The 19,669-nt window shown below is 40.5% G+C and overlaps 1 protein-coding gene across 1 annotated transcript in view; it reads right to left on the minus strand.

Annotated features, from left to right (window-relative positions):
* Nucleotides 1-3,425: 3,425 nt before the first annotated feature.
* The window catches only part of LOC111153245 (electron transfer flavoprotein alpha subunit), an 82,226-nt gene continuing 65,982 nt past the window's right edge, over nt 3,426-19,669 (minus strand). The window contains exons 10-12 of the mRNA XM_022512151.1: nt 18,390-18,455; nt 12,794-12,874; nt 3,426-3,731 (exon numbers count right to left, since the gene is read on the minus strand). Of these exons, the coding sequence (XP_022367859.1) occupies nt 3,693-3,731; nt 12,794-12,874; nt 18,390-18,455 (186 nt within the window). The 3' untranslated portion in view covers nt 3,426-3,692. The remainder of the gene's footprint in view (nt 3,732-12,793; nt 12,875-18,389; nt 18,456-19,669) is intronic.

Here is a 19,669-nt window from a genome sequence, read left to right on the forward strand (position 1 = left end):
AAAAAAAAAAAAAAAAAAAATGTCAATCGCTCCCTGTTGCTAGGAGGCTGCTTATGACTTCTTCAGGTGGCAAGGCCTTGAGAAGTCAGGTAGCACTTATGGAACATTCCAGATATACAGACATATTTAATTCTAACATGCAAACAAGGAACAATTAGCAACTATCAGAAGGTATTTTTAAGAATTCAACACATGTCCACTGAACAAAAGCTGCAGGGAGTCAGTGATGCTTACCTCCTTAGTTAATATCCGTTTGCTACTTGTTATTTCACTTTGGAATCTGCTTAAATTCCTAAGACAAGGGATAGCAGCCACCAAAGTTTGAGGGGAAAAAAGTGTGCAAGACTTAGGATTGGGTAAATTCTATTAATTTTCCCTGCAAATCAGAAAAGGCTTTTCACAGTATCATTCCTGGTCTAGCTCCTGAAATGGCAGTATTCTTTGAGGGCAAAGTTTGAGAACCACTGACCAGTGGGGTAAAGGCCAAACTGCTCACCTAAAAGTCGGTGGCCTCCACCCTACCACCCTCAGCTCCCCCGTTTCTGCCCCTCATTGCTTCAAGCATTCACATGAGCTATTTCCACTTCTGCCCCACATGTAAATATCAAAGCCTCCAGGCCAGAAGGAATGACTGCAGCTGGCCCGTTAAGGGAACTCTCTCTGTATACACTATTCATACAAGTCTCCTTTCTAATCGCACCTTAGCTGCAAAATCTTGGGGGCAGGGGCTGTGCCTCCAAAGGCCTGTGTTCTCAGAGCCCAGCAGGATGCTGCTTCACGGCAATGGCTGGGCCAGACTCCTGCAGGGCAGAGACCCGCACAGAAATACGTTAGCCAGTGAATCCAGCAGGGAATATTCCCCCACAGTACTGCTGAGAACCAGGACCACAGAAAATGCTGGATGTTGTGCTTTCTCAACTACTAAGAAGCTCCGACCAGACCCTCACTGGGTCTCAGTCCATAGAGTAAGGAGGGCATTTGCTTGATCCAGACGGCTGGCCTCAAGGACCGGAATACAGCTCTGCCCTCACAGGGCTGTCTTTCCAAACGTGGCCAGAGTAACCAGGCCACCAAACTCCCAGGGCCTGTATGAGGTTAACCAAAGACTTCAAGAAACTAGGGAAAAAAGCAGGAAAGATACACAAACACGGTAACAAAAGCTACCCCTAATATCTCTTCCCACGTTGCTTCCAGCTGTGGCTCTGGGTCCCCAAGCCCGAGGCAGGGGAAGAGTCATCAGGATCTGACAGTTTGGTGCCCAATAAAACAGGGATAAAAAGAACACATCAAATTGCACCTTCTGGCATGTATTATGGTTTTAATAATTGCCTCCACCTCACACAGCTGCCTTTTTAAGGTGAACTCTATGTGGGCACTTAAGGGCTTTTAGAATTGAGTAAAATCCCACTGGAGAGACAAGCCCAGAGCACAGGGTCTCCTCCCCAGCGAGGATCCTGAATGTGTGCCCTGTCCACCGGCACCAAGCACTAGTGCCTTTTACCTGAGGTTACTGTGCAGCGACTCTCCCTGTTCCTTGAGCCAAGGTGAGGTAGGTAAAACCATGGCTCTGACCCAGACTTCCTGGTTTCAAACCCTGGCTCTCATTACAGGTGATCTGAATTTGGGCAAGTTACAGAACTTGCAGTGCCTCAGCTTCCATGTCTGTAAAACAGGGATGGTAATCATAGCATCAATCTTAAGGGTGTTGCTGACAGCAGGGGTTCGGTATGTGTACTGCATTACTGTGGCGCCTAGCACACAGTAAGCGCCACCCAGTGCTATTGTGATGATGAGCTGTACCCAGTAAAACAGTGGAGTGAACTGCCTGAAGGTGGGACATGGCAATCATGACAGGAGGAAACCGAGAGAAAGAACCATCAATTCCACTTCAAGGCTAGGAGCCATGCAAATGTACCACCCGGGACTGGTCCTCCCTGAGCCAGCATACCTCTGCCATGTCACCTTCGCATTTCTCCTCTCCCCAAGTTATAGTGTCCAACAGGGTAAGTGGAGAAGGTCCTGATAAGCAAGGTTAGCTCCCCTGGGAAGAGCCTCAAACACAACAATACAATATGGGAATTATGTTCACAAGAGTGGTTCAAACCACATGGCCTTGGACAAGTCACTTGGTTGTGCTTCAGTAACCCTTTGTGAACAGGGGGCTGAACCAGATGGTCATGCTCAGCTCTGACACTCTAGGATGCTGTGGTTCACTTTATTGCTATCTTTTCATCCTATTAGGTTCAAGAAGATTGAAATCCCAGAGACATTTAACTTCCAAAAGTGTTTCAAAAGCTAGTGACTGTGACAAAATCAAAGAGTTCAAGTAGCCAAGACCCAGGAAGGCCACAGAGAGGGACAGGCTGACCACCTCTGCCCCATCCCCTCTTGTACCACTGGTCACTTCCCATCTCCTCCCTGCTGTTTTCCTTAGTCTGTTAACTACTGTACCTTCTGCAGATCTGCTTCAGGTGGCAGTTGTCTTCATGTTACTCAGCTGCTGAGCTGGGCCTTTCCAGGACCTTTCCAGGACACCCTCCCACAGGACAGACCAAAGCCTCCCCAGCCCCTGTTCTCGGGCCTGCACGCACACTGGCTTCTAGCCCTTGTGACACTCTCCATCTCAGTCATGCCTCAGGGCAGCAGAGGGAGAGCGCCAAAGCTAAACAAACATATGGTCGTCTCACATGCTTGGCTGTTTTCTAAGACAGCTCAAAGGAAGCATCAGGAGGGCCAGAGAAAAACCAAAGCATTCTCTGAACAGGATTTAAACATTTATATTAATCACACTATCTGTTAGCATAAGAGGCCATGTTGCATCACCACAGCCCCTCCTTCTCCCCTCTCCTTCAGAGACACAAAGTCCTATAAGCTGACAAAACTTTGAAATGAAATGGAAAATTAAATTTAATGTAAGCCAACTAAATTCACTCAGCAAGTTCAAGTTTAAGTCGGGTCTGCTTTGGTCCTATTAGTTATGGTTTTCTGAAGACTGGAGTATATTTAAGTTAATATTTATGATTTGTGGCCATGCTTTTTTAACTCGGAATTTGCCAATCTAGGTCCCTTCTCTCAACAACTAAATTAAATGATTAGTCTGGAGAGAACAATCATGTTCACAATCTTGCCTAAAACACAGAGTCCTCGAGCACCTGGGTGGCTTAGTCATTAAGCGCCCGCTTTCAGCTCAGGTCATGATCCCAGAGTCCTGGGATCAAGACCCATGTCAGACTCCCTGCTCCACTGGAAGCCTGCTTCTCCCTCTCCCACTCCACCTCCTTGTGTTCCCTCTCTCTCTCTGTCAAATAAATAAATAAACAAAAAACAAAAAACAAAAAAACAGAGTCCTCCATGAAAAAGACAGAGAAAAAATAAATATTCACTCCATTTCTTCAATTTTCTTTCTTTACAAAGCTAGGCATATTTCTGTTGGTAGTTTTAAAGCTGTGGAAATGTTTTATTATATATTTTTTACAGAATTAGAAAATTTTAAAAAATAATTACTTGGAACCACAAATAATTAAAAGAAATAAAGTAATAGGCTCATAAAAAAGCATTCTGGCATCTGTGAGAATTTTTTTCTCAAATTATGATATGTAGCTCTCCATACTTTCCAATGATTACTGTAATAGCCATGAATTTCTATTTCAGTTGAATACTTTGATATATTTTCTTTCTTAAAACACTGTAACTCATTTCTTCTTCAACAACTCAGTCATTTCAGGAACTACCTGCAAATTAAAACAAAAAAAGTAATTAAGCAACCTGAGCCTTCAGTGTGATATCGTCACAGCTCCATAGGAAGTACACAGAGGTACGGGCACTGAGGCAGCGTGTGGGCCCCTGGTCCTGCCAGCCTTGTGTCCAGGTGGTCTTCCTTTCAAAGGCTGCAGTCTTGGAGCACCTGGCTGGCTCTGTCGGTTGAGCGTCTGACTCTTGATTTCAGCTCAGGTCATGATCTCAGGGTCAAGGGATCAAGCCCTGAGTTGGGCTCACACAAGTAGGGAGTCTGCTTGAAGATTCTCTCCCTGCTCATGCTCTCTCTTTTGCTCTCACTCTAAATAAATAAATAAAATCTTTTTAAAAAAAGTATACAGAAACCAAAAGAAGCAATGCGCGTTTCTGCTGAGGCTCAAGGTGTGTCCCCATCCCCAACATGTTCCTCTAGGCTCTCCTCTTATCTGTGAGAATGTGGGGTCTGTGGGATAACTACATTTAAAGATTTATTTACTTTAGGGAGTGAGAGAGGGGAGAGCATGAGTGGGGGGAGGAGCACAGGTAAAGAGAGAATCTCAAGCAGACTCCCCACTGAGCACAGAGCCCCATGGTGGGGGGAGGGGGTCTTGACCTCATGACCCTGAGATCATGACCTGAGCTGAAATCAAGAGTCAGATACTCAACCAACAGAGCCACCCAGGCACTCCAAGACTACAGCCTTTGAAGGGAATTCCACCCGGACACAGGCTGGCAGGACCAGGAGCACACACACTGCCTCGGAACTTTACTTTTTATCTTTTCCTTTTTCTTCTTTTTTTTTTTTTTTTAAATAAATAAAGATTTATTTTTCTATTTTTGGGGGGTGGGGGCTGAGGAGAGGGAGAAGCAGACTTCCCACTGAGCAGGGAGCCTGATGAGGGACTCTATCCCAGGACCCTGAGATCATGACGTGAGCGAAGACAGACACTTAACTGGACGAGCCACCCAGGCGCCCAGGGGAGAGTGCATCATGAGCAGACTCCACACTGACCATGGAGCCCAACCTCATAACCCTGAGATTATAACCTGAGCTGAAACTAAGAATCAGACGCTTAACCGACCGTGCCACCCAGACGCCCTGACTAGGAAACTTTCTGACATAATCACAAACCTCCGAAGGGCACCACAAGAAACAGGAGTCCAATTTTTCTTCTGTGAGGAGAGTAATGTGTATTTTTCACCTCTGTGTTTTCTGGTTATTCTTCCTTCCCTTACTGCTCTCCTGCCTTTCCTTCAAAGTCCACACCAAAGTCTCTTGTTCAGACACGACCCTGTCAATCTGCTCTAGCACTTGTTTTCTCACTGTTCATTTGCTTACACATCTGTCATTCGACAAACACTGTAGCTGCTTCCTCAGCACACGTTCCTATCTTTTGGCACATAAGAATGAGCTGCGCGCTGAACATTCAGTTTCATCATTCTCTGTTAAAGGCCTTGTGCTAATGCGGTGTCTGGTCAGCAGACAGAGTAAGAAACCACAGCGAGGGAAAACCGACCAAGTTGGCTCCCATTTTAGAAAGGATGAATTACTAACTCTTAGTCTCAGCAGTTCAGTGGCTGCAACTAGAGCTTTCAGCACAGAGCTGCTCTGGGGTAGCCTGACAGCACAGGCGCGCTGGGCACAGGGACTGCAGGTGGTGTCGCATGGAGCCATCTGCGTAAAATATCAATTACCCAGTCTTCCACGCGGCTGTCGACTGTCCTAGCTCGGAGAGATCCCAGCTGAACTCGCCACTGATGAATACAGCCTCTCAATTATTTAAGAGAGCTACATTTCCATTAGGTGGAAATAATGTGTTCGTACAAAATTTATTAAGGAAATTGTCAACATGTTGTTTCCTCCGAATGTCACTTTGTCTCCAGCCTATTAAAGGCCCATGTTTACCATGGAGCCAGTGGGCAGTAGCTCAGGGGCAGCACTAAGCTCTGGCACCACTTCTCCCAGCTCTGCTCAGTGGAGAGTCCATGAGCTGATGCCAGTCACACAGATGACACGCTAAAGAGGCCTCCTGTGGGACCTATGTGTTTCATGAAAAATAGGCTAGAGCCCAACTTCTTTTAACGAAACATTAACTTGATTTGGAACATATTTTTAAAAATCTTCCAGAATGTCTCCCTGCCACAACCCCCCAAAAAAGGCTAAAGGCACTCTGTCCACCATCTATATCCTTTTTTATTAGATCAACCTCAGACTTTCCAAGCATATTACACAATGCCTTATCAGTTAAGGAAAAGAAAAATGCCATTCAAGTTCACTGCGTGTCTGACAGCCTGAGCACTAACTCAGAGATTCGGATTCTTATTTTTATTTCAGATAGTGCAGACCCAGCTCTCTAATCAGTAAGACCAGATCAAAGTGAATTTACACTTAAAATAAGACAATCTAGGGGCACCTGGGTGGCTCAGTGGGTTAAAGCCTCTGCCTTCGGCTCAGGTCATGATCCCAGGGTCCTGGGATTGAGCCCCGGATCGGGCTCTCTGCTCAGTGGGGAGCCTGCTTCCTCCTCTCTCTCTCTGCCTACTTATGATCTCTGTCTGTCGAATAAATAAATAAAATCTTTAAAAAAAATAAATAAAATAAAATAAGACAATCTACTGATAGAAATCACAACACAACTATATTCGAGTCATTTAATTAGTATTTCCCCAGGGTAAGCACCATGGGAAATAAAGTTCAGGCCTAATTCTTGCCCACAAGGAGTTCTATCCCCTAGTTGGGGAGAAAAGACAGAGGTCTATGAACCACACAACCAAAAATGTACCCATCTTACACTGTAATGTAAGAGGATGAGAAGAATGGAACTAAATGCTCAAAATCCAGGGGTTCTAAGGAAGAGATTTAAGTGTGGGCTCAGAAAAATCAGAACATTAACATGGAGGAGAAAAGGATTCTGGACAAAAACTGAGGAGGCAGACAGAGATAAACCCTGCAAGTTTCAGAGAGAGAGCATAAGGTGTTAGAATGACTCTAATGGACAGCTATGATAGGAAGTAGAAGAAAAAGTTTTAAAAAACAGATGGTATGCAAAGTCCAATGAATGGGAATAAGAGTCTCTCCAACAGAGACAGTGCTGTGACAACATGCAAAAGAATGAAGATGGAACCTCACCTCATACAATATGCAAAAATTAATCCCAAATCAATCAATGACCTATGGGAGCTAAAATAAAACTCTTAGAAGAAAACTTAGGGCTAAAGCTTCAAGACTCTGGATTTGGCAATGGATTCTCAGATATGACACCAAAAAACGACAGTAACAGAAGAAAATATAGATGAACTGGACTTCATCAGAATTAAAAACTTTCGTGCCAAGGTAATTATAAAGAAAGTGAAAGGATAATCTACCTACAAAATGGGAGAAAATATTTGGAAATTATGTATCTGGTAAGGGTTAATTCCAGAATACATAAAGAACTCCTACAACTCAAGAACAAAGACACACATTCAATTAAAAAAGGACAAAGGATTTGGATAAACATTTCTCCAAAGAAGCTACACAAATAGCCAGTAAGCACATAAAAAGATGCTCAACATCATTAGTCATTAAGGAATGCAAGTCAAAACCACAATGAGATACGATTTCATACCTACCGGATGGCTCTGATTTGAAAAATTAAAAGTAACAAGTGTGAGCAAAGATGTGGAAAAACTGGAAGGCCTGCACTTTACTGGTGGGAATGTAAAATGGTACAGCCACTAGAGAAAGCAGTTTGGAAGTTCTTCAAAAAGCTAAACACAGAATTACCATATTACCCAGCAATCCACAGGCATACACACAAAGGAAATAAAGTGAGGACTTGAACAGATACTTGTAGGCCTATAATCACTGTACTGGATTAGGCAGAAGTTTCACATATATGACACCTACTAAAGGGCAAGCAATAAAAAATATATAAACTGGACTTCAACAAAATGTAAACTTTTGTGCATCAAAGGACATAAAGAATGTGAAAAGACAGGAGCTCCCCTCTACTTGCTAAATGGGATGCTGTCTGATACATGACTTGTTTAATAAAGTCAATAATACAATAAACAAATAAAGAAGGGAGGGGGAGGGAGGGGGGGAAGAAGGGGAGGGGAGGGGAAGGGGAGGGAAGGGAAGGGGAGGGGAGGGGAGGGGAGGGAAGGGGAGGGGAGGGGAAGGGGAGGGAAGGGAAGGGAAGGGGAGGGGAAGGGGAGGGGAGAAAGGAGAGGAAAGGAAAGGACAGGAAAGAAGAGAAAAGAAACATTATTATTGGAATAGTATTATTGGTGGGAATGTAAACAGGGCAGCCACTTTGGAAAACAGGCTGGCAGTTCTTCAAAATGTTAAAAATAACAGTTATCAAGTGACCCAGAAATTCCATTCCTATATATGTACCCACACAAGATGAAAACATGTATCTACATGAAAACTTAAATGCTCATAGCAGCATTACTTATAATAGCAAAAAAGTAGAAACAACTCAAATGTCCATCAAATGATTAATAGATAAACAAAATGAGGCATATCCACACAACGGATATTATTTAGCAATAAAAGGAAAGAAAGTGCTGATACAGAAGTCAACACAGATGAATCTTGAGAACATTATGCAAAGAAGCCAGCTATAAAAGACCATATATTATTAATTATTACATGATTCTGTTTGTAAGAAATGTCCATGAATGGCAAATCCATAGAAACACAAAACAGATTAGTTGTTGCCAGGGTCTGGGGGGAGAGGGGAACAGAAGTGACTGAAAATATGTTTGTGGTTTCTTCTCAGTGTGATGAAAATGTTCTGGAATTAGATAGTTGATAGTTGCATAACTCCTAATATACTAAAAATCACTGAACTATATACATTTTAAAAGGGTGAACTCTATGATTTATGAATTAAATCTCAGGAAAGCTATATTAAAAAAAAAAAACAACCAGTCATGTAGTGTCCTATACTCTGTCACTCTGACTCTGATTATAATATTTACCATTTATTGAACACTTACTATACCTGTATGAAAGGAAATATAAATAGGGAGCCTAATATTTAACACAGACTGTACTAGGTACAATATAATCTCATTTAACTTTCAATACAACCTTGTAAGGTATGTAGTATATTTATATTACTTTTGAGGAAGCTTCCATTCAGAAAAATTAAATAACCTGGCCAAGATAATTTAACTAGTATGTGGCCAAGACAAAATCTGAATTAAAGCTCTTAACTACTGTACTATATTATTTTCCTTATATGAAGAAAGAAAAAAAAAACCCTCATGTCTCTAACTCATGATTGTTGCAGGATGAAGTAAAACAATAAATATTAAAAATTAAAATCCATACACATTTTTACTCCAGACATGATAAAGTTTGGTGGATACCATATCATTCAGAGCATTATTAGTCTATTATGTGATATAAACTTTTTACACAGAAATTCAGTCTTAAAAAGCCCTTTTTACACTATTATGTGACTTATGGTATTCTTTTTCTTTTTTTTTTCTTAAAGATTTTATTTTTGGGGATGCCTGAGTAGCTCAGTCTGTTAAGCATCCAACTCCTATGATCTCAGGGTTGTGAAATTAAGCCCTGCATGGGGCTCTGCACTGGGTGTGGGGCCAGCTTAACATTCTCTCTCTCCCTCTGCACCCCTCCTCCCTCTCTAAACAAATAAAAATAAAGATTTTATTATAATTTATTTTGGGCTCAAACTTAAAATCCCAAGATCAAGAGCCAGGTGGGTACCGCTGACTTAAACTATTTTCTTTAAAATCTTAATCTGAAATAGATAATGCTAACTCATTCATAATTTGCATAGCCATATTTTTATGTGCTGTTATACCTTTAAATATTTGATTTTTAAAAAACAGAGCATGGCCCTGAGGAGCATATTCACTACACCACCTTGTCCATTCTTCAGTCAGAATTACTAATATTCATCTGTGCCATATTCATTCTAATTTCAACTGAAAAAACAATTTGATAGATACTGTCTAGGTTCCTAGAGTCTGCCAAAGGTGAGGTCCTTTTTACTGCAACTTTCAAGGGTAGAGGAGTCCTGGTGAACCACCTGGCCAGAGTCCCTGATGAGTTAGAAAGGCAGGGTGATGAGTAAAAGAACAGAATCAGGAGCCTGGCTTAATTGTGCCAAAAACTTGCTGAGTAATTTCCGCAAATCACATCTCTCTGGGAAAACAGATAACCTAAAAAGAACATATCACTTGTCTTATACATGTTAGTAGCAACCAGGAGGCTACAACTCAAGCAGCACTGGTTTTTTGTTTTGTTTTGTTTTGAAATTTTATTTTTAAGTAATCTCAACACCCAACGTGGGGTTTGAATTTACAACCCTGAGATCCAGAGTCAAACGTCCTACTAACCAAGCTAGCCAGCTGCTCCCAAGCAGATTTTTAATATTCTCATAATCTAATCCGTTTCCCCCCACAGACTGCTTTTTAAAGGATTAACTTTTCTCCCTTTATATTAACCAAAAGGTATATATACCGGGGCACCTGGGTAGCTCAGTGGTTAAAGCCTCTGCCTTCGGCTCAGGTCATGATCCCGGGGTCCTGGGATCAAGCTCCACATCGGGCTCTCTCAGCGAGGAACCTGCTTCCTCCTCTCTCTGCCTATCTCTCTGCCTACTTGTGATCTCTGTCTGTCAAATAAATAAAGGTCTTTAAAAAAATTTAAAAAAAAAAAGGTATATATACCTATGTTCAGAACTTCTGAGCATGAGGTAACCACTACCTTAACATAATTCTAGCTATTAACAAATAAATGTTATTAGGTCTTAGTCCAAACACATTATCAAATGTGGGCTTCTTAAAACACCAAAGATAGCTTGAGAATCTCTGGTTAGAAATCTGCTCACTGATTCTTGAGATTCCTTTCCACTTCTACTGTCTTAGGACTCTCACCAAAATACCTCAGCATGCACACGTGCACACAACCCTCACTCGCTCGCATACTCTTTCATGTTCAACCTGGGAGTTGCCCTTAATGCAAGAAGCATTATGACACCATTCCATCAATAATTGCTACAAAGATGGTCCTGCCCCAAGGCAGGCATCCACTATATAAACATCACAAATTTCCAATTGTCTAACACTTCATCCATTTATCAAGTAAGCCCACTCTGTAGGTTGCAATATATAGTACACAAGAAAACAGAAAAATGTATCGTAAAATAAGCAAAATTACTTGTAAACTTATTTAAATATTCACTTGGAGAAAAATATAAGGCAACTACAGTAGATGTCTATTTCCAAACATGTCAACCCGATACCTGGTGAGGGTTCAGAGGTGTTTCATTTTTAATTAAAAGGTCTTTACTCCTTTAAGCTTCTCACTGTAGCTAAATGCTAACAACCTGAACAAAGTTATCCTTGTACAGAAATTTATTTATTTATTTATTTATTTATTTATTTTTTTAAAGATTTTATTTATTTATTTGACAGAGAGAGAGATCACAAGTAGACGGAGAGGCAGGCAGAGAGAGAGAGAGAGAGAGAGAGGGAAGCAGGCTCCCCGCTGAGCAGAGAGCCTGATGCGGGACTCGATCCCAGGACCCTGAGATCATGACCTGAGCCGAAGGCAGCGGCTTAACCCACTGAGCCACCCAGGCGCCCCTTGTACAGAAATTTAAAAAAAATTTCTCTTTCATAGTAACTTTTCCTCCCACTGGTGTTACTGTAGTGGTCAAATGACTGTCATTAAACACTGTTTGTTCTTACACAGCTGGGCCAGGTAACAGGAGCAGCAGAACTACCTAAATTCTAACTTTCAATTATAGGACCCCAGGATCACTGAAGAGGGGCTGTATTCTTCCTAGGGCAAGATATAGGCTCTTTGGGAGGCCAGAGGCAGGGAGCGGGTGCTGAGGGGAAGGCTGACCCAGGGCAACAGCCCCATTCTCGTCTCTGCATGAGCAGCTGAAGGGTCCATTTTCACTGAGCATGAACATATATTGGAGCATGAACTTCAAAGTACAGATGGGCTCTCAAAGTACATTCATTAGTTCATCTGAATCATATACAGTGCTGGTGAAGCCATGGTAATGGACCAATTCTCTTGTTAAGGGGACCACCCTGGCTCTCTTCTCAGGCTGCAGCCTCTCTATTAAAGCCCACAGTAACTTGCTGTAATTCTGTGCGAGGGGTTCCTCACTCTAGCAAACCCACCTACTTCTCCCAGTGTTAGGTGCTACTTTCAGAGCCTCAATGGCTGCATGAGTGATTTCTGCACAAGGCAACCAGGAAGTTTGTAGGCAAGCCCTGAGGGACAGAAATAAACCAGGCCAGGCATGAGCTATGAACCTTTAAATGTGGCCAAATGGTACACATCAGTATCACTAAAGTAATTTTGTTCATGGGGAGGGCAAAGATGGGGGTGATGGCAGGGTAAAAAGAACACTCAAAAATGTGAAGAGTAGGAGAGTGGGGAGTAAGTGTTCTCCCCTACATAGATCACATTAGGAAGGCATTTAACTCTCAAACAAAGGAAGCAGAGCATACTTGTTGAGTCAGATAAGCTGGACCTGAGTGCCCAGTCTTCCCTTGAAAAGCTGCAGCACGGGGGCACCTGGATGGCTCAGTCGGAAGAGCATCCAACTCTTGATCTCGGGGTCATGAGTCTGAGTGCCGTGGTGCGTGTAGAGATTACTCAAACAAATAAAACTTAAAAGAAAAGCTGTAGCATTTCTGGCAAATCTCTGAGTAAGGGTATTTGATGTGAATTTCTTTAAGGTACCTGCCAAATACGATTCTCGGTCATAATTACTTGAATCACTTCACACTGTGTGCTAACTTAGAACACAAGATGCCAAAAGCCATGTGGATATTTTAAAGACAATATGGACTCCTTAAAGGTAAAGTTATAATACTCTATATAAACTTCACGTATTTATTAAGACAACTTCACAGTTCAAAACTGTGTATAGATATTAATACATACACAGATACACAGGTACACAAACACACAATGTTTTCCTATAATGGCTTCCTCTCTGACCAACTCTAAGAGGTTCTTGGACGACAAGCTAGATAACAGCCATCTCTTCCAAGGCCAGCTTACCTTAAATAAATCAGCAACAATTCCATAATCGGCCACTTGAAAAATTGGAGCTTCTGGGTCTTTGTTAATAGCCACAATTGTCTGTGAAATAAAAACAAAGACTTTGGTCTTTATCAGAAAACATACCACAGATTGATGTTTCTACTTTAACACTCCCAACAACAAATTTATATTGTTAAAGATGTGTACTAAATAAGATTAATTTGATTCATTTGTGCCAATCCTGTAAATTTAGGAATTTCTGGGTTTGCACATAAAATTATCTCCTACACCACCACTAGCCCATCACAGTATTTAAAAAGGTTTTAAGCCATTATTTTTCTAAGTTCTTTTCTGACATGAAAAACAGTGTTTTAGGAAGTAACAAACTAGAGGAGAGGATTCTGGGAAGATGGCAAAGTAGGAAGCATCAGGAGGAATCTGTCTTCCTACCAACACTGTTAACAACAGCACTGGCAGAATCTGTCTAATGTAACCATTTTGGAAATCTAGAGTCTATTAAAGGCTTGCAACTTCCAGGGGAAGGCTTGCATGAGCTGTAGCTCTTAGTGCAGTAACAGGTACTCATTCCCCACCCCAATGGCAAGCAGCTGTGCACATGTTCTTGCAGCTGCTTATACACAGCCTGCAGGAGACAGAGTGGGCAAAAAGAACCCTGTCCTCCAGGGACTGGGGACCTGTGCTTTGATCCCGGATCGCTGCTACTGATCAAAAAGACGTTGCTTTTTGCGCCTCCCCCATTGTTAGAAGCCCCTCCCCTCCTCTAGCTAAAGTTCTCTAGGGGATTTAAAATGTCAAAGCACTTCTGCCTCTCTCCAATGTTCTTTTCCCCTTTTGGAAGCCAGAAATTCAAGACTAGGACACTTAGAAGCAACTGGATATACGTGGAAAATTACAAACTAACCTCACATACAGGCTCAGAAAGGACACAAAAAGATCTTAAGTTTATACCTCAGGTTAATCTTTGGCACAGATACAACCTATAACAACCAAAAAACAACAACAAAAAATAAAAACAACAACAAAACAGCAAACCCTGGGGAAGGAGGAGAATCTGACTTCCAGGAATAGATTATTTGATTCAAATATCCAGTTTTCAACAACAACAAAAATCAAAAAAACACTAAGAAACAGGAAAGTATGGGACCACTCAAGGAAAACAAAATCAAGAGAAACTGCTTCTAAGAAAGGTCTGATGGCATCTCTATGAGAAAAAGACTTTAAAAAAACCATTTTAAAGATGCTCAAAGAATTATAAAGATGTAGAGAAACTCAAGAAGACAATGTATGAACAAAATGGAAATAGCAAAAGACAAAACCTAAAGAGAAACCAAAAAGAAAATTGTGGAGATGTAAAGTATAATAACTGAAGTGAAAAATTCACTGGAAAGATTCAAAGGCTGATTTAAGAATCAGAAGACAGAATCAGCAAACTTGAAAATAGGACAATGAAAATTATCAAGTCTTTAGAATAGAAAGAAAAAGATTAAAGAAACGTAATCAGAGCACTTAAGGGTCCTGTGGACCAACATCAAACAAACCAAAATATGCACTGTGGGAGTCCCAGAAGAAAGAAAAAGGTACAGAAAGAATAAATGAAGAAATGGTGGCTGAAATTTTTCTAAATGTGATGGAAGACATGAATATAAACATCCAACACACTAAACAAACTCCAAGAAAGATGAAGTCAAAGAGACCCACACCAAGACACATTATAATCAAACTTTCAAAAGCCAAAGATAAAAAGAGAATCTTGAAAATGAGGACATGTGGCTCATCACATACAGGAGATCCTCAGTAAGAATATCAACAGATTTCTCAGAAATTGTGGAATCCAGAAGGCAGTGAGCTGATACATTCAAAATGCTAAAAGAAAAAAACTGTTGACCAAAAGTCTTATATCCACTGAAACTGTCCTTCCAATGACATTTTCTGCAAAAATTAAAAAACCCATCCTAAAATTCATATGGAATCTCAAGGGACCCTGAATAGCTAAAACAATCTAGAAAAGGAGCAAAGCTGGAAGACCCACACTTCCTGATTTCAAAACTTACTACAAAGCTACAGGAATTAAAACAGTGTGGTACTGGCATAAAGACAGATATATAGACTGGGGGGATAAGAATAGAGAACTCAGAAATAAACCCTCACATATAGGGTCAAATGATTTTTTTTTTTAAAGATTTTATTTATTTATTTGACAGACAGAGATCACAAGTAGGCAGAGGGCAGGCAGAGAGAGAGAGAGGAGGAAGCAGGCTCCCTGCAGAGCAGAGAGCCCGATGTGGGGCTCGATCCCAGGACCCTGGGATCACGACCCTAGCCGAAGGCAGAGGCTCTAACCCACTGAGCCACCCAGGTGCCCCAGGTCAAATGATTTTTGACTAGAGTGTCAAAATCATTTAATGAGAAAAGGACAGCCTTTTCAACAAGTAAATTACTATGTCTCCTACATGAACCACCAAAAGATCCTATTATCTCCTATAAAATTTTTTATGTGAAGGATTATAATGACAGATGAGCAAATTAAGGAGAAATAGTCCTAAAAACAGTGCTACATGTACCAATTATTCTTTTATTAGTAACAGATTATATATTACAAATGGTTTGGTATTCTCCACAGATTTTTTTTTTAAAGATTTTATTTATTTATTTGACAGAGATCACAAGTAGGCAGAGAGGGAGGCATAGAGAGAGGGGGAAGCAGGTTCCCTGCTGAGCAGAGAGCCCGATGTGGGGCTCGATGCCAGGACCCTGGAATCATGACCTGAGCCGAAGGCAGAGGCTTAACCCACTGAGCCGCCGAAGCCCCCTTTTTATTTTTATTTATTTTTATTTATTCTTTTTTTTAAAGATTGTATTTATTTAGTTGTCAGAGAGAGAGAGGGAGAGAGCGAGCACAGGCAGACAGAACGGCAGGCAGAGGGAGAAGCAGGCTCCCTGACGAGCAAGGAGCCCGATGCGGGACTCGATCCCAGGACGCCGGGATCACGACCTGAGCCGAAGGCAGCTGCCCAACCAACTGAGCCACCCAGGTGTCCCCGAAGCCCCCTTTTTAAAAAAAGATTTTATTTATTAATTTGAGAGAGAGCACATGCACACATATAGAGGGGAGGGGCAGCAGGAGAGGGAGAGAGAGTCTCAAGCAGACTCTGTGCAGAACACAGAGCCCAAGGCAGGGCTCAACCCTACAACTCTGAGATCACGACCTGAGCCAAAACCAGCCACTGGATGCTTTACTAAGTAAGTGTGCCACCTAGGCACCCCTCCACAGATGCTTCAAACACCACTGCAATTAAAGTAAAATTAAAGTTTTGACTATAATATTTGATTCTTATGTGGTGTTATTTTAATACAGTATGATGATTTATCTCTCTAGAAGTAAAATTAAGTTTCTACTTGCTTGTTACTCTATCACATGAAAATAGCTGAAACATATTTTAAGAGAATTTTGATACAGTCTGACTTAACATATAGGCTACAAGACATATGTGTAACTCCCCTAGGTTCTCTCAAAAAGATGAAAACATTCCAGAATATCTGAGATTGAAACATAGTGTAGTCCAGGTAACTACTATTCCAGTCAAACATGCCATATGTATTAAAAAATATGTGGTCAGAGACAAGAAATGATGGTTTCAGTATGAGCCTCAAATCCAAAGTCACAAGTACAAACATTTCAAATCACAGGCATTTGATTTGCATCGAGGTGTTTCTCTTCTGGGAATATGTAAGCCTGCTTCACAGGAACTAGCAGAGATTTATTTAATTAATGATGGTTAATGATTTTCCTGGAGGCCACCTAGTCAAACATCTGACATTTTAATCATGTGAAAGCTTTTTCATTCCAACCATATAAAAGTTATTTTTAAAGCAAAAGCACACAACTGTGGACAAGGAACCATTAAAGTATTTAAGAAGAAAGATTTGGGAATGGTTACAGTTTTTCAAATTACTAAAAGAATATTCCTGAATTGTCAACTGTAAATGAGTATCATAAAATCTTGCTTGCATCCTAGAGCTCTCTTAATATGTCCTTATAAATTCATGCTCCTCTTCCTTACACAGCTTTTAAAGCACAGATTGTAATCAATGATATTAATATGTATATAGTCCAGAAAGTACTCTTATTACATCGAATTGTTTCATATAACAACCAAATCTCATATTCTTCAAACTATATGATGATGTTAATTAAAACTGTAACTTGTATGCAGTGTGATTATTAGATTTAAGACAATTACTTTAATATTCCATTTTAGACCTCAACCAAAATTATAACCAGAGACTGTTGCATCTCCTACACAAGTTGGTGATGACAAGAGCTGTTTTTTTCATTTAAGCATCTCCCGCATCTAGTACAAAAGTAAATGCTTAATAAATATTTGTTGACTACATAAACAGACAACATCTTGGCTCAAATTTATTCTAATAAACAGTTCCCAACACTGGTCTCCTTACTTCAATCGTTCCTTTTTTTGCTTTAACATACTAGCTAGTCCATCTCTCCCCTAATCCAGTCCTGTTGCCATGGCATGACATTTTTACCAGGATCTTCTTGGCAGGAAGAATCGTTTGAGAAGTAGAATTCTAGATATGTCTGAACTCGCCCAGCTAAAAATATTTTTTAGGGTTGCTGATGTTGGAGTGGTTTTTTTTTCCCCTTTAATGCAGCAGTAACATTTTCCCCACTGGCACTGCTTGTTTTCATAGCTCAGTGAAGAAAGCTGCCATCCAACTGTGAAATCTGACTGGTTTTGAGCCAATTCATTTAGAGGTTACAAGGAGGTAGTGAATGCATTTTTTCAAGTTAGAAGTTAAACCTGTTAAAAGTTTTATTACCTTTATATCAAACTTCCATCTGAATGGATAAAAGCTGGAGTGTCAGAAGCATCTCTGTCTTCATGAAAGACTAAGTTCATAATTCAAAGTGTGCATTGGTATGCATGAATTAATGTGTCATATTCTGAAATATATGCTCAGAGAATCCTTACACAGGGCTTCCCAATACAGTCCAAAGTAGCAAGTCAGCATCCAGTGTTTCCTCTACACACTATATTGCTAATAATTACTGAGATATGGAGATGCTCCAACCCTAAATGTTTCTGTCACACTTAGTAACATACCTGAGAAGAGGAGCTTTGCTGCCATATAAGGGTGGGACTTTAAGGGGACCAGGGTGAAGCAGACAATCAGGGATCAGAAACTTCACAAACTAGTTAGATGGTCAGAACCTCATCAAGCTCTATTCACCCTAAATTTTCTACCCATAGACGGTCGCAGCTGAAAGGGACCTTAAACATCATCAATGAATACGTGTATTAGGCAAAGAACTGAGGTACAGACAAAACACATCATGTGGTAAGCTAGGGGCAGAGTTGGGACTCAGGGTCACACTTCTTTCCATGACATAGCAACGCCTCTCCTACCAATGGTACAGCTTCAAACCGTGAACAGCACCTTATATTTCTTTCTATTCTTAGAAAGAATATTAATCTGAATGGTTGAACGTACACACTGTAACTATATGGAACGAATGAAACCAAAATTTTAAAATAAGATAATTTTTCTTCTAGGATTATTATTGTGTAGTTACCTTACTGTCTTTCATCCCAGCTAAATGTTGGATGGCTCCAGATATTCCTACAGCAATATAAAGCTCCTGAAACAAAAGAAACCATATCATTAATATATACTTATATATATTGTACTGTATCCTCCACAATATTGGCATTAGCAATTCAAGTCTTAGGTTAAAGATATTTTAAATAAAATAGATGCAATATGTTTTACTTAAATCATGTTTTCTTCCTTCTCTGATCTAACCCATAGTCTTCTTTTTCTTCTGAATTCCTATACTAGTGGTGATATAATAATAAATATGCAGATAATGAAAATCAATGAGCAATAAGTATGTGCTAAGCATTTGACATCAACTGTTTCACTTAATCTCATAATTTCCTGTGAGGCAGCACTTTTGTCTGGGCTGCTCATTTAGATACCACATTTTAATTCATCACTCTGTATATATTCACTATACACACACACACACACACACACACACACACACACATTCACTAGATATACACACACACACATCAATACTTATCCATATACACCCATTCACAATATATACACAATGTACATATAAACACATACACGTATTAAAATATATTGAGTTGTTTGCCTCCTCATAAGAGTATTTATTAAAATGATAAGATATAGTCATTAAACTTCCATATTTAGAACAAAAGTACAAAACAGCCTTAAGAGGTTCTAAACACAGACACACATACATGTGCACATGCATACACAACCTCCCTAAGAAATACAAACTTCTTGAAGGAATAGGCTAAGCCTATTTCAAGGTTTATAAAAGGACCCCCAGACTGTAGTTTCTGAGCAAATGTTGATGACAATATTTGCACTCCCCTCCCCGGCCCTTTGCCCCTGGTAATAACAGAGTATGACTACTGATTACTGCTCTCTGCCCCCTTACCTAAAAAATTTAAAGTGTCCATGTTTAGAAAACTACTAAGTGCTTAATTTAAAAGAGCTTAGCTGCTTCATTCTGTCTACTAGATACAATTAAAGCTTTAACTGAAAAGCTTTTCCCCACACATAAACTGACCAAGTCTGGCCTTGGGTAGGAGGTTCATCTACCACATAACCAAACTGACATTACGGATTTGCCACAACTGACAGCAGTCTCTCCTCAATATGAGTAAGGTGGAAGGCACTGAAAGTGGCTTTGTCACACTCAGTTTTATTACAGAGCAGATACTTTAAAGTCAATGACAGTGTTAGGTAGTCCCACCTTGTTTTCTGCACTGCTTATGATTTAATTTAACAACTGCTTGCTCCAAAATGTGAGAG

Source organism: Enhydra lutris, unplaced genomic scaffold, assembly GCF_002288905.1.
Source record: "Enhydra lutris kenyoni isolate GAN:26980312 unplaced genomic scaffold, ASM228890v2 scaffoldscaffold31, whole genome shotgun sequence".
NCBI lineage: Eukaryota > Metazoa > Chordata > Mammalia > Carnivora > Mustelidae > Enhydra > Enhydra lutris.